This window comes from Lissotriton helveticus, chromosome 2_1, assembly GCF_964261635.1.
Source record: "Lissotriton helveticus chromosome 2_1, aLisHel1.1, whole genome shotgun sequence".
NCBI lineage: Eukaryota > Metazoa > Chordata > Amphibia > Caudata > Salamandridae > Lissotriton > Lissotriton helveticus.
The window spans coordinates 22,776,007-22,801,774 of NC_136059.1; the positions used below are offsets into that span (position 1 = coordinate 22,776,007).

Below are 25,768 nucleotides of genomic sequence, written 5' to 3' on the forward strand. Positions count from 1 at the left end.
TTGCCCTGGGTCTGCTGTCGGTCCGAGTGCCCTGCGCCCTCAGCGTGGCTGCCTTTGTGGCACCTTGAATATTCTATTTCATTCAAGATTCACTGAAGTTTGTTTTTCTTCTTCCTCAGATGCTGAACATCTTAAGAGGTCTTCCCTCGGGACAGGTGAGTGGACTGGAAATCGAACATGCACCCTCCTCCCTGACATGACCTCTTCCCCCTCACTCATGACATCACTTCCCCCTCCCTCCCTAATGTCTCCTCCCCCTGACGTCACCTCTCCCCTACCCTCCCTGACTTTACCTGTCCCCCTCACACCCTGACATCGCCTCTCCCCTCCATCCTTGACATCAACTGTCCCCCTCCCTCCCTGATGTCACCTCTCCCCCTCCCTGACATCACCTCCCCGCTCCCTCCCTGATGTTACCTCTCCCCCCGCCCTAACGTCACCTCCGCTCTTCCTCCCTGAAGTCACCTGTCACCCACCTCCCTGACATCACTTCTCTCCCTCCCCATGACGTCACCTCCCCCACCCTCCCTGACGTCACCTCTCCCCCTTCCCTCCATCCTTGACATCAACTGTCCCTCTCCATCCCTTACACCCCCTCTCCCCCTCCCTCCCTGATGTCACCTCTCCCCCTCCCCGACATCTCCTCCCCTCTCCCTCACCTCACCTCCACTCTGCCTCCCTGATGTCACTTCTCCCCCCGCCCTAACGTCACCTCCGCTCTTCCTCCCTGACATCACTTCTGTCCCTCCCCATGACGTCACCTCCCCCACCCTCCCTTACGTCACCTCTCCCCCTTCCCTCCATCTTTCTGCTGATCTTCGACCCAGTATTGCCTCTGACTACACCTCTGCGCATCCAATCAGAGACCACTGGGCCCATCGCCTCTTTCAAGTTAGTCGCCACCTTTACCTGGTTGTCACCCAGCTCCGCCTGTCCTACGTCACTGTGACTCTTTCTGAATATCCCTTTGATTGGCACATCTGAATATTGGCTATCAAACCCTATTTAATAAAGAATACTATAGGATGGGGTGTAAGTTCTGCCCCCCTTGGACTCGTGACACAGAGATGTAGACGTTTACTATAGGATAGAGTGTAAGTTCTGTCCCCCCTTGGACTTGTGACACAGAGATGGAGACCTTTACTATAGGATAGATTGTAAGTTCTACCCCCCTTGGACATGTGACACAGATATGTAGACCTTTACTATAGGTTAGATTGTAAGTTCTGCCCCCCCTTGGACTTGTGACAGAGATGGAGACCTTTACTATAGGATAGAGTGTAAGTTCTGTCCCCCCTTGGACTTGTGACACAGAGATGGAGGCCTTTACTATAGGATAGAGTGTAAGTTATGTCCCCCCTTGGACTTGTGACACAGAGATGGAGGCCTTTACTATAGGATAGAGTGTAAGTTCTGTCCCCCCTTGGATTTGTGACACAGAAATGTAAACCTTTACTATAGGATAGAGTGTAAGTTCTGTCCCCCCTTGGACTTGTGACACAGAGATGGAGACCTTTACTATAGGATAGATTGTAAGTTCTACCCCCCTTGGACATGTGACACAGATATGTAGACCTTTACTATAGGTTAGATTGTAAGTTCTGCCCCCCCTTGGACTTGTGACAGAGATGGAGACCTTTACTATAGGATAGAGTGTAAGTTCTGTCCCCCCTTGGACTTGTGACACAGAGATGGAGGCCTTTACTATAGGATAGAGTGTAAGTTATGTCCCCCCTTGGACTTGTGACACAGAGATGGAGGCCTTTACTATAGGATAGAGTGTAAGTTCTGTCCCCCCTTGGATTTGTGACACAGAAATGTAAACCTTTACTATAGGATAGAGTGTAAGTTTTGTCCCCCCTTGGACTTGTGACACAGACATGTAGACCTTTTCTATAGGATAGATTGTAAGTTCTACCCACCTTGGACTTGTGACACAGAGATGGAGACCGTTACTATAGGATAGAGTGTAAGTTCTACCCCCCCTTGGACTTGTGACACAGAGATGTAGACCTTTACTATAGGATAGATTGTAAGTTCTTTCCCCCCTTGGACTTGTGACACAGAGATGTAGACCTTTACCATAGGATAGATTGTAAGTTATGTTCCCCCTTGGACTTGTGACACAGAGATGGAGACCTTTACTATAGGATAGAGTGTAAGTTCTGTCCCCCCTTGGACTTGTGACACAGAGATGGAGACCTTTATTATAGGATAGAGTGTAAGTTCTGTTCCCCCTTGGACTTGTGACACAGAGATGGAGACCTTTACTATAGGATAGATTGTAAGTCCTTTCCCCCCTTGAACTTGTGACACAGAGATTTAGACCTTTACTATAGGATAGAGTGTAAGTTATGTCCCCCCTTGGACTTGTGACGCAGAGATGGAGACCTATACTATAGGATAGATTGTAAGTTCTTTCCCCCCTTGGACTTGTGACACAGAGATGTAGACCTTTACTATGGGATAGATTGTAAGTTCTGTTCCCCCTTGGACTTGTGACACAAAGATGGAGACCTTTACTATAGGATAGAGTGTAAGTTCTGTCGCCCCTTGGACTTGTGACACAGAGATGTAGACCTTTACTATAGGTTAGAGTGTAAGTTCTGCCCCCCTTGGACTTGTGACACAGAGATGGAGACCTTTACTATAGGATAGAGTGTAAGTTCTGCCCCCCCTGCTCCTTGGAACTGTGATATAGAGATGTAGACGTTTACTATAGGATAGAGTGTAAGTTCTGTCCCCTTGGACTTTTGACACAGAGATTTAGACCTTTACTATAAGATAGATTGTACGTTCTGTCCCCCCTTGGACTTGTGACACAGAGATGTAGACCTTTACTATAGGATAGAGTGTAAGTTCTGTCCCCCCCTTGGACTTGTGACACAGAGATGTAGACCTTTACTATAGGATAGATTGTAAGATCTGTTCCCCCTTAGACTTGTGACACAGAGATGGAGACCTTTACTATAGGATAGAGTGTAAGTTCTGTCTCCCCTTGGACTTGTGACAGAGATGGAGACCTTTACTATACGATAGAGTGTAAGTTCTACCCCCCCTTGGACTTGTGACACAGAAATGTAAAGCTTTACTATAGGATAGAGTGTAAGTTCTGCCCCCCCCCCTCCTCCTTGGAACTGTGATATAGAGATGTAGACGTTTACTATAGGATAGATTGTAAGTTCTGCCCCCCCCTTGGACTTGTGAGATGGATATTTAGACCTCTACTATAGGATAGAGTGTAAGTTCTGTCCCCCCTTGGACTTGTGACACAGAGATGTAGAGCTTTACTATAGGATAGAGTGTAAGTTCTGCCCCCCCCCCCTCCTCCTTGGAACTGTGATATAGAGATGTAGACGTTTACTATAGGATAGATTGTAAGTTCTGTCCCCTTGGACTTGTGACACAGAGATTTAGACCTTTACTATAAGATAGATTGTAAGTTCTGCCCCCCCTTGGACTTGTGACACAGAGATGTAGAGCTTTACTATAGGATAGAGTGTAAGTTCTGCCCCCCCCCTCCTCCTTGGAACTGTGATATAGAGATGTAGACGTTTACTATAGGATAGATTGTAAGTTCTGTCCCCTTGGACTTGTGACACAGAGATTTAAACCTTTACTATAAGATAGATTGTAAGTTCTGCCCCCCCTTGGACTTGTGATATAGATATTTAGACCTTTACTATAGGATAGAGTGTAAGTTCTGCCCCCCTTGGACTTGTGACACAGAGATGTAGACCTTTACTATAGGATAGAGTGTAAGTTCTGCCCCCCCTCCTCCTTGGAACTGTGATAGATAGATATATAGATAGATACTTTATTGTGCATGGTTATTTAAAACCTTTACAATATAGAAAAAAAGAAAGTTCACTTTATAAAACATAAGTCAAATTTAAACATGTTAAAACAAAAGTTCCGTCCGTGAAACAAAAAGCAAAATGCATGGTGAGATAACAATAACACGATTAAAAGAAACTTAACATCATGTTGAACGCTCGGTTTATCATAAAAGAGTTAAAAATAGGTTCTTCATTGATGCCGGCCAAAGGGAGGTATAATAAAGTGCCAATTATAATAACAGTTCCGGAAGTCCCTATTGTGTAATTGATGGTGGTCGATATGTGGGAGAGTCAAAGTGTCACTCTAGTAGTTGGTCAATAGGGGTACCATGGGGTTCATCCTAGGCTTTTTACGGTACTAGTAGATTTGTTCGGTTTCCTTCAAAGTTTTAAAGCGGGCCTCTGCTTTTTCAAGAAATTTTACCGTTCTGCAGCTCAGTTGGATATCGTCTCCTTTAAAGCAGGCAAGCACTGCTTGCCTGCAAGTCCGTATCTTGCGATTGTTGAAAAGTGGTCGCAGGAAGACGCGTCGATCTTGGGCGAGCTTGGTGCAGGTAGTGATCAGATGGACTATGTTTTCCTTGCCATTCCCACAAAGACGGCATGTTGTTGGTAAGTGTGGCCGTAACCATGGAGGTAAGTGGGCCGCTGACGGCAGCAGCCCTAGGGGAAATTTCAGGAACTTCTCTTTTATTTTTTTAGTGAAACCTATCTGAAGATAGGTTTGAGGCAAGGACGTAGTGTACGATTGAAGTGTAAGCCAGCCATGAGCCCGCTCTGATAGGGTGGCTATATCCTGCAATAGTGATTCCTTCCGGACTGTCTTGTTGACCACCTTTTTAAAGACTGCTGTAGAGCCTGGAAGTTCCCAGAGTTGCTGTAAGCCAAGGTCCTCAATGGCGGCCTCCAGGTACCGCCTTGCCAAGCATGTTTCTTTATTTTGAAGTTCATTCCACAGGAGGGCATTTAGGGTATTCGGGTCTCCCCTGCTTATTTTATGCCAGGTTTTTATGTACGCTCCCTTGCGTGCCAGCTCTTCTTTTTGTAACCCGAACTCTAGTCTCATTTGGGCGGGCGATGAATACCTTGGCAGGCCGAAGATCATGCAAAGTGCTTTTGCCACTGTTCTGTCTATTAAAGGAGCATCCCTCCCTCTCATAGATTCACTGCCATAAGTAATGGCTGGAATTAGCTTGGCCTGTGTCACCTTTATAAGCGGAAGTAAGCTTGGGCCAGAAACCGTGTTTTTTAAGTTTCTAAGTCTTGCTGCAATGGTTAGTCCTCTCCTTTTTATTGCTTCGCACTGCGGCATGAAATTTCCCTTGTCGTCAATGATGACCCCCAGATATCGATATTCGCAGACCATTTCTAGCTTTCTAGATGACAAGAGCCAGTTTCGTGTTGGTTTCTTTTTGGAATGGTTGATGCACATGACTTTTGATTTTTCGCGGTTGATGGTAAGCATGTTAGCCGCGGAGTATCTTGAGGTAATGTTCAGCAGCCGCTGGAGGCCAACAGGTCCGGCTGTTGATATAGAGATGTAGACGTTTACTATAGGATAGATTGTAAGTTCTGTCCCCTTGGACTTGTGACACAGAGATTTATGCCCACATGCATCAAGCCTTTTTGCATTCACAAACGGTGCGAATCGCAAAATTCGGCAATTTGTGAATGCAAAAACATTTTTGGGGATGCATCATTTTTTTTTCATTTTTCGCAATTTCAGAAATCGCAATTTTTTGCGATTTCTTAAATTGCTATAGCATTTAAGAAATCGCAAATTTTGCGATTTCTTAAATGCTATGCATGATTTTTTTTAAATTGCGAATTCGCAAATAGGAAGGGGAAATTTACCATGAAGTAAACCTTCATGGTAATTTGCGAAAAGTTTTAAAAATGCACAAAAGTTCATTTTTGAAACTTATATTTTACACACACACATGCCCTTGGGACATGTGTTTGAGTAAAATTTACTTACGTGACATTTCAGGGGTGCGGGGGGGGTCCTTTGGACCCCCCTGCACCCTTGAAATTGCATTCTCATTTTGCGATTCCTTAATTGCGAATTCACAAAATGAGAATGCCTTCCCATTGATTCCTATGGGCCTCTAGGCCCATAGGAATCAATGTAAAGCGATTCCTTAATTGCGATTCGCAATTAAGGAATCGCAAATAAAGAAAATTTAGGAATCGCAAAAACTTTTGCAATTTCTTGATGCATAGGATTTTGCAATTCCTGAATTGCGATTCCTTAATTTTCGCAATTTAGGAATCGCAAATTCCTACAATGATGCATGTGGATGTATGACCTTTACTATAGGATAGAGTGTAAGTTCTACCCCCCCTTGGACTTCTGACACAGAGATGGAGACCTTTACTATAGGATAGAGTGTAAGTTCTGCCCCCCCTTGGACTTGTGATATAGAGATTTAGACCTTTACTATAGGATAGAGTGTAAGTTCTGCCCCCCCTTGGACTTGTGACACATAATAGTAGACGTTTACTATAGGATAGAGTGTACTTTCTGCCCCTCCCCTGGACTTGTGACATAGAGATGGAGATCTTTACTATAGGATAGAGTGTGAATTCTGCCTCTCTTCCATCAGTGGACCTGTGACACAGAGATGTCCTGCTTCACTTCAGGATACAGAGTAAGAGAATGGACGTTGACGCACCCTCCTTGGCCTTGTGAGATATGATATTCAGCTAAGTTGCATTATATCCCATATGTGGCCTGCTTCATTTACCCTGTGACATGTTATATTGAACAGCAGAGCTTCACTGTATAAATATATTGACTTCACCTCCTACCGTGTGCTGTAGGATTCAGAGCTGTGAGCATTTCTATTGGTGGGTGACCCATGGTTTTGGTTCAAGGTCTGTAGGGTCTTTGTTTCTGCAGCAGGCTGTGGTGGATGTTTAATTCTCCTGCAGGAGTAAATTAGGCATTTGTGTGCTATAAGAGACAGATGCAGGACACATTGTCCCTCTTCAACAACCCTCCAGGGCACATCACGTGCCTTGAAGCCAGACTAGCGTTGACATATCTGTCTTCTCTTCTCCACAGGTGACATGCTTGCTATCATCTTCGGGGTGCTCTTCGCCGTCACTGCTGTGGCCTTCTTCATCTACGTAAGAAAACAACCGAGTAAGAACAGGAGGTGAGGATGCGCCTATAGAGCCCTGATAAACATCCGTTCTGTGGAGTCGGTACCCCCAGTACTCACCAAGGACCTCGGTGAAATCTCACAATCTGTGAGATGTCCAAGGTCCTCCTCCTCAGGATGGTCCAGTGAAGAACTGAGATCTCAATGAGGGATTCACATTCTCTTCGCCACTCTTTTCCACTCAATGCCAATCCATTCTACTCTATGACACTCTACTCTACACCACTCAACGTCACTCCGATCTAAGCCATTCCAGTCCACTCTACCCCACTCCTCTTTACTCTATGCCACTCCACTCCATACAGTGCCACTCTATACCCCTCTACTCTGCACCACTCCACCCTAAGCCATTCCACTCTACTCTACCCCACTCCTCTTTACTCTATGCCACTCCACTCCATACAGTGCCACTCTATACCCCTCTACTCTGCACCACTCCACCCTAAGCCATTCCACTCTACTCTACACCACTCCTCTTTACTCTATGCCTCTCCGCTCCATACAGTGCCACTCTATACCACTCTACTCTACACCACTCCTCCCTAAGCCATGCCACTCTACTTTATGCCACTCCACTCTTTGCCACTCAACGTCAATCCATTCTACTCTGACACTCTACTCTTCACCACTCAACGTCACTCCACTCTAAGCCATTCTACTCTACTGTACACCACTCCACCCTAAGCCATGCCACTCTACTTTATGCCACTCCACTCTATGCCCCTCTACTCCATGCCAATCTACTGCACTTCATCCTAATCTATCCTACACCACTTGACTCCACTTTATACCATTCCATGCCACTCTACTCCTCACAGTGCCCCTCTATGCCACTCTAATCTACACCACTCCACGCTACTACACTCTACACTATGCTACGCTACTCAACGCCACTACAAGCCACTCTACTCCACTCCACCTCACTCTGTGCCGCTCTACTCTACGCCATTCTACTCTACACCATTCCACACTATACCAATTTATTCTATGCCTCTCTACTTTATGCCACTCCACTCAGTGCTGCTCCACTCTACTCTATATCACCCCAATCATTGCCACGCTACTCTATGCACTCTACTCTATGCCACTCCATTCTATGCCACTCAATTGTACACCACTCTTACAACATTCCATCCCACACTACATCACTCTACACCACTCTACTCTACTCTATTCCAGTCTATGCCACTCCAGTCCATACTGCTCTACACCTCTCTACTCTTCTCCAAGCCACTCTATTGTATGCCATTGCAATTTATGCGACTTTAGTCCATGTCACCCTATGCCATTCCAGTCAATGCTACACCACTCTAGACTACACCACTTCACTCTATGCAACTCTACTCTCCACCACTCCACTCTACTTCATGCTACTCTACGTCACTCCACTCCACGCCACTTCACACTAGTCTACACCACTCTCCTCTATGCTATTCTACTCTATGCCATGCAACAAATGTTCAGCGATGCTGAAGAGCAGCCACGCTGTTGTACAACATTACTAAAAGACATTGGCAAAGCCAAAAGCCCTCACATAGGCGTGACCTATTGGCTTTTCCAATGCTTGTTTCCTACCGCAGCACTGTAAAGTGGTCTGTGGCCTAGGGTAGGAGAATCTCAGAGGAAGCAGGACAGAAAAACATGAGGGTTAAATCCAGCCCAAAGGCAGCCCACTCTGACCTAAGATAAAATAAAGATCTCCTTGACCCAGGGCAGCGCCGCATGTCTTCGTGCGGTGCTACCTGACGCCGATGAGAAGGGGCAGGAATGCACCGTATTTAAGAACTACGGTGCATACCTGCTCTTTCCCCTGCGCTGGGGCACAATTTGCTGCCTATTACCAAAGCAGGCATCCCTGCACCATGGTGCAAGGGTACCTCTGTTGCAGGCAGCATTGTTTTGGTGCAGGAAGGGGCACTTTCCTTCACAAAAACATTCCATGGAAGCGTTTACCTCATTCTGTGTGTGCTGCAGAATGTAGTACACTTGGAAAGTGGAAACAAGCATTTGCAATACAATAGGTCTCGCATTTATGAGAGTTTGAGCTTTTGGCATTGTAAATGACAATGCCTTTTACTTGTGTGTTGTTTTTTAAAACAGATAAATAAAAGGCATTGTCATTTACAATGCCAATAGCTTAAACTCTCTAAAATGCAAGACCTATTGCATTACAAATACATTTGTGCTATAAAAGATTTTTTAAAACATGTTAAGAGAGAGCATGTCCAGCCTGCAACAGCAGGCAAGACAAAGCTATTTGAGAAAATAGTGCTTGAGGCTGTAATTAAAGCCTACCGAGTAACAACACATGTAATAGTGGGTGTCGCCATGGGCGGTTACAAAATGAGACAAGACGGTACTAAGGAGGGACTACTAAGCCTATTGATCAATAAGCAGCCACAGTTTACAGTGGACAATGACACAAGCCAATGACAAATATGGGCGGAGAGTGGGCGGAGCTTCAAGTCTCTACCTGAATACAGCATGCCTCCCAGCGCAGCGCATGGACTGCCAAGGCTCAACCTAAAAACAAAGAGAAATCAAAATATTTCTCCTTGTTACGCCTGGTCTGGGGAGGTGTAAAGTTTTGGCACTGCCCCTGATTTCTGTGTTGAAGTAAATCTGGGGCACCATCAGAACCCATTGGTGTTTCCTGGGTGAACCCACTGCAGCACCCATGGAACGCCTCCTTGACGCAGAGTAAGGCAAGGGTGCGGCTTGTGCTGCTTTGTCTCACTCCATTTCTATGACCCCATGCAAATTCACACAGAGTGGCCTTGCGTTACCTTATAGATATGATTGAGAGGCTTACGGCGCCAGATCGTTAGAAAATGTGATTCTTCGACAGCGCAAGTCTCTCATAAATAAGCCCCCAAGTGTTTAAAACTCTGTTTAGAATAGATACAAATCCACCCTTTGCTCTAACGAGCTTTAGAGTGTGGGAGGCAACATCAGCTTACAGAGATGTGATCAAGCTTCTCAGACGGCAATATTTACTCATATAATATTATTGTCAACTTCGGTAAGGCCCTAAACTGATTCATAGGTATTGTTATTACTATCAACATTAGAATATCACTTTATTGCCCAATATATATTATCAGCATTAGAATAGCACTTTATCTCCCTGCTAGATATTGTTATTATCAACATTATAATAGCTCTTTATCTCTCTGATAGATATTGTTATTATTAATATCCACTTTAGAATAGCACTTTATCTCCCTGCTAGATATTGTTATTTTCAACATTAGAATAGCTCTTTATCCCTCTGATAGATATTGTTATCATCGATACTAGAATAGCTCTTTATCTCTCTGATAGATATTTGTATTATTAATATCGACATTAGAATAGCTCTTTATATCTGTGATATATATTGTTATTATTATCAACATTAGATTAGCTCCTTATCTCACTGATAGATATTTGTATTATTGACATTAGAATAGCACTTTATCTCCCTGCTAGATATTGTTGTTGTAATACTTTATTCGACAAAATAATCGTCATAAAAGTACAGACATACATACACACAGAAATACATAAAATACATAAAAAGCAGTCCTACCCAAAGTACTACAACAGGAAAAATGATTCTAAAACTAAAAAAATAAGCAGATATAACTAGCTGATCAATTCAGACGGGTTAACCGGGTCACTTAACATTTTTGAGCGGATTAACCAAGCACCCGCAAGGTATTTTGAGACCCCACAAACAATATACAATGAGGCTGTGTTGGTTAACATAATACGGAAGGCGGATCTATGGTCATTCACGCCCATGGATTTACAGACTGGTTTTAACCATTTTTTCCTAACATGCTTATAGGCTGAACATGCAAATAAGAAATGCCCCAGGGATTCTTTAGGGCAGCTGCAGCCTGGGTAGTTTAGATCTTTCCCCTCCATACTTTTCCATCCTGCCGTTATTTCTTTGACAGGTAAAGTTCCTTGTCTAAATTTCAAAAACAAAGTCCTATCTCTAGGTGATTGGATAAAATCCAAAAAGGGCTCGATTATGCGCCCTACTTTGTGTTCTAGGAACTTGGTGGTCAGGTAGCCACGATTTGAGTTAGCATGTATCTTGGAGTCTACCCATTACCAATATAACTTTTTTACTTCTTGTTTAGTGGGAGGACATTGTGAAATCCAGGATGCCCCCAGACCTAACGAGTGTACCAAAAGCTTGAGGTTGTTAAGCCACTTAATTTTGTTATTCACGTTAAGGGTAATTAGCTCATCCAAGACTCGGGCATAGTCTTTTAGTTCTTCCGTCCTTCGGAGTCGCACCCAAAATAATAGGGGTCTAAGATAGATTTTGTCAGCTATACATTTCATACCCATGTCAAAAAATAGTGGAAGCAAAGGGGTTGACATGGGAAGTGAAACCAATTCTCGGATAAACTTATTCTCTATGACAGTCAGGGCTCTAGTGCTAACAGCGCCCCAAATTTCCGAGCCGTAGACTGCCGATGCTACCGCCTTCCCCTCGTAGACTGATAGTGCTGGAGCGACTGGTCTGCTGGTAGATTGGCGCTGGTGTTTCATTATAGCACCAGATACCCTTTTGAGATTAAGTATCATTTTGGATAAGTGCGGTCCCCAGGACATATTGTTAGATAGTCTAACACCCAGATAGTCAAATTCATTAACAACCTCTAGTGGAGACCCAAAAAGAGAAATATTTACATTCCTGGGCTTCTTTTTTAACAAAAAAACCATTAACTTTGTTTTCGTGGTATTTATTGTTAAGCCCCGCTTTCTACAGAAAAGCGAAAAGCGATCGAGCAGTTTCTGGAGGCCTGACGGGGTCTTGGACATCAGGAGGGTATCGTCCGCAAAGAGGAGTGTAGGGGTCTTCTCACCGGCAAGGACGGGTGCATCCGCGGGGTCCTCCCTCAAATGGTCAACCACCCCATTTATGAAGAGGGAGAACAGCGTTGGTGCCATCACACATCCCTGCCGCACTCCTCTGTTGACTGGTACCCTCTCTGTCAGTTGCCCTTGGCTTCCCCAACGTATCCTCGCAAAGTTGTCCTCATGGAGCTTAATAATAAATTGCAGAAGATAGTTAGGAAAGCCCATTTCCAATAGAACTTCCCACAATTTAGGGCGAGGGATGACATCGAATGCGGTTTTAAGATCAATAAAAGCCAGATACAAGCTGCCTTTATTAATGGATACTGACTTCCAATAGACCGCGCAAAACCGAAACACCTGGTCTATTGCACCCACATTCTGTCTAAACCCTGCCTGGAAGTGGGTTAATACCTCTTCTTCCATAAGCCAGGTCTCAATTCTATTTACAATGACCCTGCCAACCACCTTTTGTATGGTATCAATTAAACTAATTGGTCTATAGTTGGCAGGGTCCTCTCTATCGCCTTTTTTGTAAATTGTAATTACCTCGGCCCCTTTCCAGGAGTCTGGGATGGGAAAACCCTGTTGAAGTAAGTTCATTAAGCTAGCTATGAAATTTGCCCAAACCAGGGGGTCATGAGCTAACAGGTCTCCGGGGAGACCGTCTGGGCCAGGTGCTTTACCAGGCCGGATTTTAGAGATAGCATCTTTCACCTCTCTTACCTCAAAAGGGATTATCTCTAATGGTAATTCTGTACTTAAAGCCGGAAATATTTCTGAGGCTAGATGAGCTTGAGTCTCATCTACGCAATATAACTTTAAAAAATGATCGTACCATTGCTGGGCATTTATGTGATTTAAAATTGGGTCAGCTCCCCTTCGATCTAAAATATTAATCAATTTCCAGAAGGAGACAGAATTTTTATCCCATGCTGCTATTTTAAGTTTCTGCCAATGATCTTCCTCCCAGTTCTTTTTTGAAAGTGTCAAAATTTTCCTATAGTCTCCCCTAGCCAATCTTACATCTCTGGAATCATTTAACTTTATTGCCCGTGCGATTGCCTTTCTCTTTTCCCTGCAATCAGCAGTATACCAAGGGTTTGTTTTTAAGTGCTTCTCTACAGGTTGATCTCCCTTGATTGTTTTTTGAAAGACCTTGCCTATTTTAGCTACAAGATCTTGATAATTGTTAGAAAGGCGACCCCGGGGGAGGCAGAAGATGTCTGACTGACCACCCCTAGGTCCACCTCTCCGTCGAGAAGTAGCCGAGCGTTTACCGAGAGGCCTCCTGAATGAGGGTCCTCTCCTAGGATCGTACAGTAGAGTAATCACAACACTACAGATGGACACCACACAAGAGGTCAAGTTCTTAAGCTTTTATAGATAATAAAAGGTTGCGGGTTCTTGGCAGTATGTACAAACAGATCAAGGGATCTATAAAGTCTCGTAAAAGGGGGTAAGGTAGCGGGACAGTCTTACTCTGGGTGGAGGAAGGGATACCCTACGCACAGCTCTCAATCCTCGAGCTGGGGGGTTCCGAGAGGTCGCGCCGCGGCAGCGCCAGCAGGCTCGTAGATGTCTCAGCAAGTCGGGCCGCGGCAGCGCCAGCAGGCTCTCAGATAGTTCAGCAAGGTAGGCCGCGGCAGCGCCAGCAGGCTCTCGGAAAGTTCAGCAAGGTAAGCCGCGGCAGCGCCAGCAGGCTCTCGGAAAGTTCAGCAAGGTAGGCCGCGGCAGCGCCAGCAGGCTCTCAGATGGTTCAGCAAGGTAGGCCGCGGCAGCGCCAGCAGGCTCTCAGATGGTTCAGCAAGGTAGGCCGCGGCAGCGCCAGCAGGCTCTCAGATGGTTCAGCAAGGTAGGCCGCGGCAGCGCCAGCAGGCTCTCAGATGGTTCAACAAGGTAGGCCGCGGCAGCGCCAGCAGGCTCTCAGATGGTTCAGCAAGATAGGCCGCGGCAGCACCAGCAGGCTCTCAGAAGGTCGTCGGGTTACGGGGAGGATGAGTTCGTCTGGTGTCGGCCGGGACAGCGTCAGCAGGGCTTCCAGTCCAGGATACAACTGAAGACCTAATCCAGGGCTGGCCCAGATATAGGTCTGGAGGTCTTTGAAGTCCGGACCCTCGCGCCTGGGGGTCATAGGGGCCGGGATGAAGGTGTCCAGACACCCAGCAGGGGGGTGGAGCCAGCGCCCAGGGAGGCCGGAGGGCGATCGATACCAGGCGTCCGGGGACGGCTGGAGGGCCATCGAAACTCCTCTTCCTCCGGGATCTGTCGAGTGGCCACTCGACCACCTGGGTGGATCTTGGTGCCTCGATGTCGGGACTTCGCTGGGGCCTGGGCCGGGGCCGAGGCCACGTGGTTGTGACGTGGTGGCCCAAGATGGAGTCGGGCACGGCCTCGTGCTTAGGTCGTGATGGGCCTACGCGGGGGCAGGCCTGCGGTGGAGGACCGGGGTGGTAGCCGGCCCTGTGGTGTTGGGGCGTGCAGGATCGGGCCGAAGGGGCCGCCCAAGGTCCGGTGGAGGGCGGATATCGTCCTGGGCCCGCCATGCGGGAGGGGTAGGACCACGCCATGAGGCCGGGTCCAACACGCGTCCCCCCCAGCTGAAGGCAGGGGAGAGTCACCCATCCTCTTGGGGATTCTCCTCGCCAAGGCGGAAGAATCTGGACAGGCCGTCGGCATTGGCGTGGTCATTGCAGGGGCGATGTTCCACGGTGAAATCCATTCCCTGCAGCGAGATGGACCAGCGTAGCAGCTTCGGGTTTTCTCCCCGCATCTGCATCAACCAACGCAGGGGCTGGTGGTCGGTCTGGACCCGGAAGTGGGTGCCGAAGAGGTAGGGCCGGAGCTTCTTGAGGGCCCACACCACGGCGAAGGCTTCCCTCTCGATGGTGCTCCAGCGTTGCTCTCTCGCCAGCAGGCGTCGGCTGATGAAGGCCACAGGCTGGTCGATTCCTTCGGGGTTGACTTGGGACAGGACCGCCCCGATGCCGTGCTCTGAGGCATCGGTTTGGACTACAAACTCTCTGCTGTAGTCGGGGGCCTGGAGCACAGGGGCGGTGCACATGGCAGTCTTTAGAGTTTCAAAGGCCGTTTGGCACGCAGGGGTCCAGTGCACCTTCTTGGGTAGTCTCTTGGAGGTTAGTTCTGTAAGGGGCCCCACAATGCTCCCGTAGTCTTTTATAAAACGCCGATAATATCCGGTGAGCCCCAGGAAGGCTCGGACGGCGGTCTGGGTGACCGGGGGCTCCCAGTCCCGGATGGCGTCTATCTTTGGTTGGAGGGGAGCCACGTGGCCGCTCCCCACTTGGTGTCCCAGATAGGTCACGGACCCTTGGCCTATCTGGCACTTACTGGCTTTGATGGTGAGTCTGGCCCGCCGAACGGCCGTCAGGACCGTCCCGAGGTGGGTCAGGTGCTCACCCCAGTGAAGGCTGTACACAGCAATGTCATCGAGGTAGGCGGCGCTGTACTCCTCTAGTCCGGCCAGCACCTGGTTCACGAGTCTCTGGAAGGTTGCGGGTGCGTTCTTCATGCCGAAGGGCATCACTTTGAAGTGATAGTGGCCGTCTGGGGTCGAGAAGGCTGATCGCTCCTGTGCACCAGGGGTAAGGCCGATCTGCCAATACCCCGCCGTGAGATCGAAGGTGCTGAGGAATTTGGCAGCTCCTAAGCGATCGATTAGTTCATCTGCCCTGGGGATAGGATGGGCGTCGGTCCTGGTGACTGCATTTAGTCCCCTGTAGTCAACACAAAACCGGAGCTCCGGAGCCTCTCCGGGGGCGGCGGCTTTAGGGACCAGAACAACGGGACTGGCCCAGGGGCTGTTGGAGGGTTCGACCACCCCCAGAGCCAACATCTTGGCCACTTCTGATTGGATGCAGGCCCGAACCCGGTCGGGTACTCGAAAAGCTCGGTGTTTCACCGGCGGGCTGTCTCCGGTATCCACATCGTGGACACACCACCGGGTGACCCCCGGAGTGAGGGAAAACAGATCCGCAAACTGCTCCAGCAGCTTCCGGCAGTCTTGTTGCTGCTCTGGGGTCAGGGTAGAGGAGAGCCGGACCCCTACGAAAGAGCCGTCTTTCTCAGAGGTGCTGAGGAGATCTGGCAGTGGGTCGGAGTCGTCTTCCGCTCCGTCATCGGTCGCTAGCAACAGACTTAGTTCAGTGCGGGCAAAGTGTGGCTTAAGTCGGTTAGCGTGTAGAACCCGGAGAGGGTTCCGGGGGGACTCCATGTCCACTAGGTAGGTGACGGGGCTCTTGCGCTCCACCACCTTGAAGGGCCCCGTCCACTTGTCCTGGAGGGCGCAGGGTTCGACCGGGGACATGACCCAGACCTGCTGGCCCGGCTCGAATTCGATGGACGAGGCGTTCTGGTCATACCAGCGTTTCATCTCCTCCTGACTAGCTTCTAGGTTGGCCTCGGCAAGTTCCCGGAACTTCCGAGTCTGGTTGCGGAGTGTCAGGAGGTACCAGTAGACATCAGGCGGGGCGTCTCGGACTGCCGTCTCCCAGCCTTCCTTGACCAGGCTGAGGGGGCCTCGGACCGGGTGTCCGTACAAGAGTTCAAAAGGACTGAACCCCAAGGAATTCTGGGGTACCTCTCGGTAGGCGAACAGGAGGCAGGGCAGCAGGACATCCCACTTGCGCCGGAGTGGCTCTTCTAGGCCCTTGATCATTCCCTTCAGTGTTCTGTTAAATCGTTCAACTAGTCCATTGCCTTGGGGATGATACGGGGTGGTGAACTTATAGGCGACCCCGCACTGTTGCCATAGGGACTTCATATGCTTCGAGATAAAGTTGGAGCCCGGATCACTCACGACCTCTCGGGGGAAGCCGACTCGGGAGAAGATGCTCATGAGGGCTCGGCCCACCACGGGGGCTGTGATGGTTCGGAGGGGGATGACGGGTGGCGGCGGTGCGGGCCACTCCGGCTCTTCGGTCGGAGCTTCCCCCGCTGGGGTGGAGGCTCGGGCGGACATGGAACGGGTGGTCGCGCAGACCCACTCGGGAAGGCCTAGCATCCCTAGGTGCTCTCTTCTTTCGACGCCCGCCCATGGGGAACTTTCTAGGTCGTTCCCAAGGAGGCAGTCCACGGGGGCATCGTTGCGGACAGTCACTTTTAACACGCCCGACACTCCCCCCCACTCGAAGGGGATGCGGGCCATCTGGCACAAAGTCTCTGAGTTGTCTGCGGACCGGACTGGGCACAGGACGTTAGGAAGGATCTGTTCGGGGGTCACCAAATGGCAGCGGACGGCTGTCACGCTGGCTCCGGTGTCACGGAGGGCTTCGGTTCGGTGACCATTGATGGTGACCCACTGGCGGTATTTCTGGGTGTTGCCGGGGATCGGCCCTCGGGGGATCAGATCGTGAGTCCCCAGGCAGGCTAAGGTCATGGCGGCGGGCTCCCACTCGGCCTGCTCGGGGCCGTTGTCCTCTTCCTCACTTCCTTCTTCACCCAGGGCCGCGGCCATTATCTGGCGGGCTGGAGGACCGGTGGTGCCGGGTCGCTGGTTCATCGGGCAGAGGGGGTCATTCGCGTAATGACCCTGTCGCTGGCATCTGTGGCACGTAACATTCGGGCGGGGCCCGGGTCTGGCTGGTGGGCCCCCTCTTTGGCCCAAGGGTGGCGACGTGGAGGCAGGGGATGACCCCTGGGAGGCGTCCCGTCCCCGGCTCTGGCCTACTCTGCCGCCTCGGGGTCGGTGGTTTCCCGGGGATCCCCGGCCGGAGTCTTCCGTCGGACCCCGAGCGACTCGGGTGCTCGCCCATCTATCCGCCTCGACAGCGAGTTTTCGTGGCTCAGTCAGTTTGCTGTCGAGGAGGTGTTGCCGGAGTTCGACGAAGCAGTTATTGGATAGATGTTCCCACAGAATGAGGTCGACCAGCTGCTGGTAGGTGGTGACCTGACAGCCCCGAGTCCACCCCTCGAAGGCTCTGCTGTAATAGTTCACGTACTCCACCCACGTGGTACCGGGGATTTTTTTGCAGTCTCGAAATCGCTGCCGGTACATCTCGGGGGTGAGTCCGTAGCGAGTGAGGAGGGCGGTCTTCATGTGCTCGTACGAGGTCATCTCGGTATCCGGGAGCTCCAGCAGGGCGTCTCTCCCTTCGTTGATAAACTTCCCCCACAGGCCGGCGCCCCAGTCCTTGAGGGGTACTCGATGGGCGGTCATGGCGACCTCGTAGGCTTTGAACCACTGTTGGATGTCGTCGTTCTTATAGTACTCTTTGACGACATCCTTGGGTATATGTACCTTTGTGTCCACTGGGGGAGGTGAGGCCTTCCCCCCGGCTAGGCCAGTCTCGTTGGCATTGGCTTTAAATTCCATTTCTTTGAGGATGCGCTCGTGCTCGAGCATGAGTTTTTTCTCCTCGAGATCTCTCTGTCTTCGCTTTTCTTCCAGGTCTCCTTCTAGCCGTAGCTGCTCGAGGGCTAACTTCCTTTCTGCCAGTTGGATCTCTCCTTCTTGTCTGAGTCGAGCGAGCTCCAACTCGTGGAGCCGGTTCTTCTCTCGTTCTCGGGCATCTTCGTGGGAGAGGCCCGTGACTGGGTTCGCGGGTCTCCCTCCCGCTGGGTTCGTCGCAACCTCCGGGCCTCCGTTCGGGCCCGGGTTATCTTCCCTCGGGGGTGGCGCCTCGCCGGCGTCCACCCAGGCCTGCAGGGCCGATTTAAAGTCTTCTTTGGTGCTTAAGCCAGTGGTAACGATGCCTAGGTCTTTGCAGAATTGCTTTAGCTCCTTGTGACTGTAGTCTTCCATTCTCTCTTTCTGGAATTCTGTGCTCATGGTCGCAGTGGGTTTTTCTCGGTAGTGAGCGAACTACTCTCTGTACGATCTACGTGGGCTCGGATCCCATCGCTTGCCACCAATGTTAGAAAGGCGACCCCGGGGGAGGCAGAAGATGTCTGACTGACCACCCCGAGGTCCACCTCTCCGTCGAGAAGTAGCCGAGCGTTTACCGAGAGGCCTCCTGAATGAGGGTCCTCTCCTAGGATCGTACAGTAGAGTAATCACAACACTACAGATGGACACCACACAAGAGGTCAAGTTCTTAAGCTTTTATAGATAATAAAAGGTTGCGGGTTCTTGGCAGTATGTACAAACAGATCAAGGGATCTATAAAGTCTCGTAAAAGGGGGTAAGGTAGCGGGACAGTCTTACTCTGGGTGGAGGAAGGGATACCCTACGCACAGCTCTCAATCCTCGAGCTGGGGGGTTCCGAGAGGTCGCGCCGCGGCAGCGCCAGCAGGCTCGTAGATGTCTCAGCAAGTCGGGCCGCGGCAGCGCCAGCAGGCTCTCAGATAGTTCAGCAAGGTAGGCCGCGGCAGCGCCAGCAGGCTCTCGGAAAGTTCAGCAAGGTAAGCCGCGGCAGCGCCAGCAGGCTCTCGGAAAGTTCAGCAAGGTAGGCCGCGGCAGCGCCAGCAGGCTCTCAGATGGTTCAGCAAGGTAGGCCGCGGCAGCGCCAGCAGGCTCTCAGATGGTTCAGCAAGGTAGGCCGTGGCAGCGCCAGCAGGCTCTCAGATGGTCGTCGGGTTACAGGGAGGATGAGTTCGTCTGGTGTCGGCCGTGACAGCGTCAGCAGGGCTTCCAGTCCAGGATACAACTGAAGACCTAATCCAGGGCTGGCCCAGATATAGGTCTGGAGGTCTTTGAAGTCCGGACCCTCGCGCCTGGGGGTCAGAGGGGCCGGGATGAAGGTGTCCAGACACCCAGCAGGGGGGTGGAGCCAGCGCCCAGGGAGGCCGGAGGGCGATCGATACCAGGCGTCCGGGGACGGCTGGAGGGCCATCGAAACTCCTCTTCCTCCGGGATCTGTCGAGTGGCCACTCGACCACCTTGGTGGATCTTGGTGCCTCGATGTCGGGACTTCGCTGGGGCCTGGGCCGGGGCCGAGGCCACGTGGTTGTGACGTGGTGGCCCAAGATGGAGTCGGGCACGGCCTCGTGCTTAAGTCGTGATGGGCCTACGCGGGGGCAGGCCTGCGGTGGAGGACCTGGGTGGTAGCCGGCCCTGTGGTGTTGGGGCGTGCAGGATCGGGCCGAAGGGGCCGCCCGAGGTCCGGTGGAGGGCGGATATCGTCCTGGGCCCGCCATGCGGGAGGGGTAGGACCACGCCATGAGGCCGGGTCCAACAATAATGGGTTAGAAATATTGGGCCATAGGTGTTAAGGGTAGCCAAATCCATCTTTATTTCTAACATAGTGGAGGATTCCACTATAACTAGCTCCCTAATGTATAGGAGCACTTCATCTTCAAGCTTGATCACCTCCCATCTCAATTTCCTATTACAGTTAGTTGGAATGGCCTCCTTAGTAATTAGTTTCGAGTCTAAGGACTCGCTTCGTTCGTTGGGCCATTTAATTAACATACACAATGGATTATGATCACTGTCCACAGTTTGTCTAATCTCCATATCTATAAGGTCGGACCAGGAATGAAGGTCTAGAAAAATATAATCAATTCGCGATGGGGAGACTATCCTGTTGTATGTCATCGCCCCATTGCGATCAGAGATGGTCCGGCCGTTTAGAGCTCTTAGTTTGTGGGCCAAGGCTAGGGAATTCAGCTGTATTACTCTAGGATGCCATTTCTTGATGGGTGCTAGATCTAAGGTGGGGACGGAGTACTTCCAATCCTCCGCTGTCCAGCCCAAAATATCCTCATCATCCAAGGGTTCGAAAGTACAATTAAAATCGCCACCCACCAAAATTTTTGATCCCGGGGCTAATTCTAGTAGCTCAGAATCCAACAGCTCAATTGTGGGCAAAATTTGGCAGCCCTGCGAACCCCTAGCATAAATGCAGAAAATATGTATTTTGCCCCCCTTTGGACTTTTCAAAGAGATGTGTAGTAAGTCATCTGAGGGAACACTATACACATTGACAGCCAAATTAAGATTAACTTTCACCCATATATGAAGTCCACCAGATGGGCGGCCTTTGCCTGAAGAGACAGCCGGGACGTAATACGTGGAGTACCCATTTTTATACTGGGGAGACAGACACCACGTTTCCTGGAACATGCATATATCGAATGGATCAATAAAATTGTTCCAATCTGGGATTTCCAGTTTTTTTTTTTAGCCCTGCTATGTTCCAGGACAGAATGTTTATAGGGGGGCTGTCTGTAACCGGGACAGTTAATAAATAGGAAGGAGCTAATTCCGTTTCAGTGCTACTAAGACCACCTATTTCAAGAAGTAACTCATCCTGCCCAACACTGCCTATTTTAGTCACCGGGAGTTCTGTCTTTTCCGCCATTACTGTTTCTCCGGTTTTATTAGAGATAAGAGGTTCAGTAGACTTGATTGGAGAACCAGGATTATGGGTTTTTAAGTGAACTTGAGTCTCCCCTATCATAGAGACTTCTAGACCAGATGCATCTATAATGTCCTTGTTGGACTTGGGCCTTCTGGCAGGGTCACCCCTGAACTTTTTGCCTTAAATTATAGTGATTTCTGTCCTTTGCGCACTTTGACACTGTGGCGCAGTGTAAAGTGCGTGCTCTCCCTGAGTGCGTGTGTGAGATTGGCCTGCCCTCCCATAGGAATGCATGGGGAATGTCTGTGTCCCTGGTAGTTCCTGATGCGTGAGGTGTGCATGGTCAAGTTTGGTATGTGTGAACTCGGGGGAGTGAATGCTGCGAGATGGTGTATGCAGCATGTATGTGTCTAGAAGGGAAGCGCCATTTCTAGACATGGCTGTACGTGTGCTGTGAGGGTGCTGGCGTGTGATTGGCTGGAGCTGGCTGGGATGCCAGGCTCCAGGAAGTCTGTGTGGGTCTGCCCCGGTGGTGAGTGGGAGATTAGCATGAGTGATGTGTGGGAGGAGTGTACCTGTGTCCTGGATGGGCTGGGTTTTCCCCACACAATGCTGGCTCCGCCCCCCTGTGGTGTGACTGATGACCCAAGCCCTGCCAGTGAATAGAATGGGTGGTTGGGCCATCAAGAGTGCTCCAGAACCAGCTGCGACTGGTTCTGCCCCCACCCTGCACCTAAAGACAAAGGGAAAAGGTGTATAAAAGAGGGGCTGTGACCCCATGAAAATGTTCTTGTTCTGGTTTCCAACTTGAATCTTGCCAGGGGCGTGCTGCTGCTTGGGCCCAGGGGAAGGCTTGCCCTCCCTGGGCCCTGCCCAGCCCCTGGACTGCTGATGACCACCTCCTGAAGGACTTTGTGGCTTTCTGTGTGCCCTAGCGCTGGAGAGCGCTTTATTTCTAGTCCTGGGCAGAGCGCTGTCGTTTTCCCTCGGAGGGACGCGCTCCTGCCCTTTATCTGCCAGAGTGCTTTGTGGGCACTCTCATCTTAATTATGGGTGCTACCCCGGTTATTTAATTATTTAGCGAGTGCCCACCTCGCTTCTATGTTTTAAATGCTTCTCGAGGGTGCCACCCCTCTGAAATGCCCCCGAGATTCACCGCCGCGGCCCGAGCGCCGCAAAACAGGAAGTCAGGCACTACGGTGCCTGATGCGGGGCGGGACTTCCGGTTTGCCGGAGGAAGTCCCGCCGCCGCGCTGTGATTGGTCCTCGTCTGCAGGGACTCCCGACGCGTCATCTTGGGGCCGCGCAGGGATTGGCCCGACCTCGAGGGCTTCCCCGCGCGCACCCGGAAGTACGGAGAGCCCGGCAGGGAGCGGACGGGAGGCCACCCCGCGCTCCTGCCCGGCCAGGGAAGCTGTGTCTGTCCCCAGGGCTCCCCCAGCGAGAGGAGAGCCCCGACGCGGAGGAAGGACGATTGAAAGTGCAGGCGGGGCTCCGGTGTTGAAGAGGAGCCCCGCGCTGCCTGAGAGGGAGCCCCGGCCCAGGAGAAGCAGCCGCCGCAGGAAGAGCCGGTGAGTGCATTGAGGGGAGGGGGGTTTTCGGGGCACTTTGCCGGTGCCCGCCCCTCCCCTCCAGAGCGAGTCTCGCTGTGTTCAGAGGCCTGTGAGGCCTCCCCTAATGCCGAGTCCCCCGGGAGGGACTCCGCCTACCGCCCCCATTGTTCTCGAGCCCCGAGAGGCTCTTGGGCCCCACGTTGCTTCTGAGCCCTGAGAGGCTCCAACGTTCTTTTGAGAGCCCGAGAGGCTCAGGGGGCATTCTTGTTTTACGAGCCCAGAGAGGCTCAAGTGCCAGTTATTCTGAGAGCCAGATGGCTCAATGTGGCGCAGTGTTCCTGAGGGGCCAGTGAGGGCCCCTGGCGCAGATTTGTCTTCCAGCTGCCCAGCAAGTAGTGGGCAGCTGCACCGTGTAGGTCTTTCTTTTCTAGGGACATGTACTGTGAACTGAGGAGTGAGGCGCACTCCTTCATCCCTGGCCTTCCCCCAGCTGCGCAGCACTTAGTGCCAGCTGCCGCGTTTAGGCCCCCTGTTCTGTCCCTCAGCTGCCCAGCAAGTAGTGGGCAGCTGCTACGTTTAGGTTCTGGCGCAGTGGCGCAACCTGGACTTTGTGAGTTCTACGCTAAAGGTTTAGATGCTGTTTTGATCTATGTCCTATTGCTTTTGGGTGTTAGGAAATGTACAATGTGTAGTATGTTTTGCGCACCCTGTGTTCTGCACCTCTGAATGTGTTGTTGATACATTATGTGCCCTGTTCCTTACACCGCTGAACGTGTGTTGATGCGTCATGTGTTCCTTACACCGCTGAATGTAGGTTCTGCATCATGTGTTTTGTCCCCAGGTCTATGCCCCTATGTGTATTGTGATACTGAGGTGGTTGTTCTTGCTAGTGCAGGTGGTGCTAGTAAGGTCCTGGTTCCCTGCGTGACCTGTTCCTAGGGTGGTTAGGATTGCGTAGGGGGGACTTACCAGTTACCAGTGGGTACTGGTTTTGTGCTTTATGTCCTATTTTGTGTTACAGTGATCTTCTGTTATAAGTGATCCCAAGGGCTTGATACTAAGCTTGCCCCCTGACCAGAGTCCCAGGACCAGTGGACTCTATGGTGCCTTCCCTGCCAAATTGATGGGACTTGTCTGATCTCCCTGGGCCCCTGGGGCCTCGCTGAAGTGTGCCTCGCTCGTTCCCCTCGGCAGCTCGTGCCGGCAGCCCGTCCAAGCCTCGAGCAGCGCCGCTCTCCCCTGAGCCGCGCCGCTTCGCTGGGTCGCCCGCATCCTGCCTCCCCCTCCTCTTCTGAGCCGCACACATTGGTCGCCCCAGAGAAACGCTTGTACCGTGCCGGCAGCCCGTCCAAGCCTCGAGCAGCGCCGCTCTCCCCTGAGCCGTGCCGCTTCGCTGGGTCGCCCGCTCAAGTTTACTAAGGAGGTCACTCGCATTATCCCGTGCAACCAGGACGGAAGGTACTGTCTGATAGGCTATGTTCTAAGTTCTAGGCCTACAAGTATTGTATTGTTACTTCTAAAAGTGCTGATTCCTGACAGTGGTCCAGGTGGCCCTGTCTTGTAAATAATCCCTTGTAAATTCTGCCCGTGCCTCTGGCACATTGTAAAGTGTGTTTTATCTAATGTGTTTTGGTGTAATACAAAGGCTATTTTTATATGACCTTGTGTGGAGTTTCCTTTGTGGTGGGCCTTTGGTTGTTGTTGCTGGGGTGCGTGCGCAAATACTTAGCCTACATCGCCTCCAAGTTTAGCCTTGCTGCTCGCGCCACGTTACCTAGAGGGTGAGTAGGGGTTATCTTGGCGTGTAACTCCCTTGCCCTGACTTGGGTGTGGTGGTCTCTGACTGACTTTGGCGAAGGCCCTGGCCAGCCAGGGATCCCATTTCCAACATTGGCGGGCAGTGGTGGGATAAGGATTTGTGTTTGCGTTGTACCTTAGTAGCAGCTGGCTGCACCACAAAGCTCTGCATTTTAGATAAAAACATTTTGGGGATTATTGTATGGAGTTTGCTAAAAATGTCATTTCTGTGGAAATGTGTTTCTTGTGCACTTTGAGTTAGGTGTCCCTAGCTCGGGAGGGTAGATCATCCCCCTATGTGCAGTGTGTTTTCTGGATGCACCAGAAGGGTGTGATCCAGTGGTGGCAGCATGAGTGTGTCCAGTGCATGTGTCCCCCGTCCCTGCCCTAGAGTAATGGTACCTGTGTCAAGTGTGGTCAGGTTGAGAAGTCAGGGGTGGTAGAAACTGCCTTACCAGTCTGGGGAGGGGTGTGTGTGGATGAATGGTGTGTGGCACTGGACGTGTTTGTAAGTTCTCTGGATGGGGAGCTTGCTGAATGCTTGTTTTGTTCAGATACCTAAGTCCTGTGTGTTGAACTTTTCCCAAGAACGTCTGCAGATAGTGGAGCCTGCTTTTTGATTTCTGTGGTCTGTTGAGAGACAGAATTTTGGAGTTGGTAATGTTCTGGGAGGAGAGAGGCATAGGGGATGGAGTGATTCCAAAAGGAGTGTCTGAGGTGTCTTCCAGCCCAGCGTGGTGGAAGAGGTTCAGTGTAGCCCAGCTAGGTCTCGGTGTAGGGGCTCACGTCCTGTCTCAAGAGGAGAAGGAGTGGGTGGGACTAAATGTCTCCAGGTGCCCGAAACCCAGTGTCAGGGCCTGGAATGTTTCTGAAGGGAACATCAGGTCGGGGGCCTAGGCTGTACCAATAGGTCATTTGAGGAGGATCTTCCAGAGTGTCTGGAGAACGTGAAACCTCTGTAACCAGGGTTCCAGTAGTTCTGGTGTCTGGCAGTACCGCTCCAGTTGGGAGGGTGCAGAAGTCCAGATGGAGGGGTGCGAGGGGGATAGGTTCCCCAGTGGAAGAGCCAGTGGGTCAGGGGCCAGCCAGAAGGGTTGTGTCGCCAGTGAGTGACCATGGTGATGCCACTTCTGTCATGAGTGTCAGGCAGACTTGTACACGACACATTAGTGATGTGTCACCCTCAAGGAAGTCCTGGTGCGCCAGGCATCTGACCAAAGGGTACGTCCCTCGGTTGGGGAGCCAGTAGCCGGTGTTTCCGGATCTGGACGTAAGGGCAACTGTATGTA

General features: G+C 50.8%; 1 protein-coding gene across 1 annotated transcript in view; it reads left to right on the plus strand.

Moving 5' to 3' along the window:
* Window positions 1-25,768, plus strand: part of LOC144817673 (uncharacterized) — a 499,177-nt gene that overhangs the window by 465,115 nt on the left and 8,294 nt on the right. The window contains exons 12-13 of the mRNA XM_078674403.1: window positions 120-155; window positions 6,907-7,000. Of these exons, the coding sequence (XP_078530529.1) occupies window positions 120-155; window positions 6,907-7,000 (130 nt within the window). The remainder of the gene's footprint in view (window positions 1-119; window positions 156-6,906; window positions 7,001-25,768) is intronic.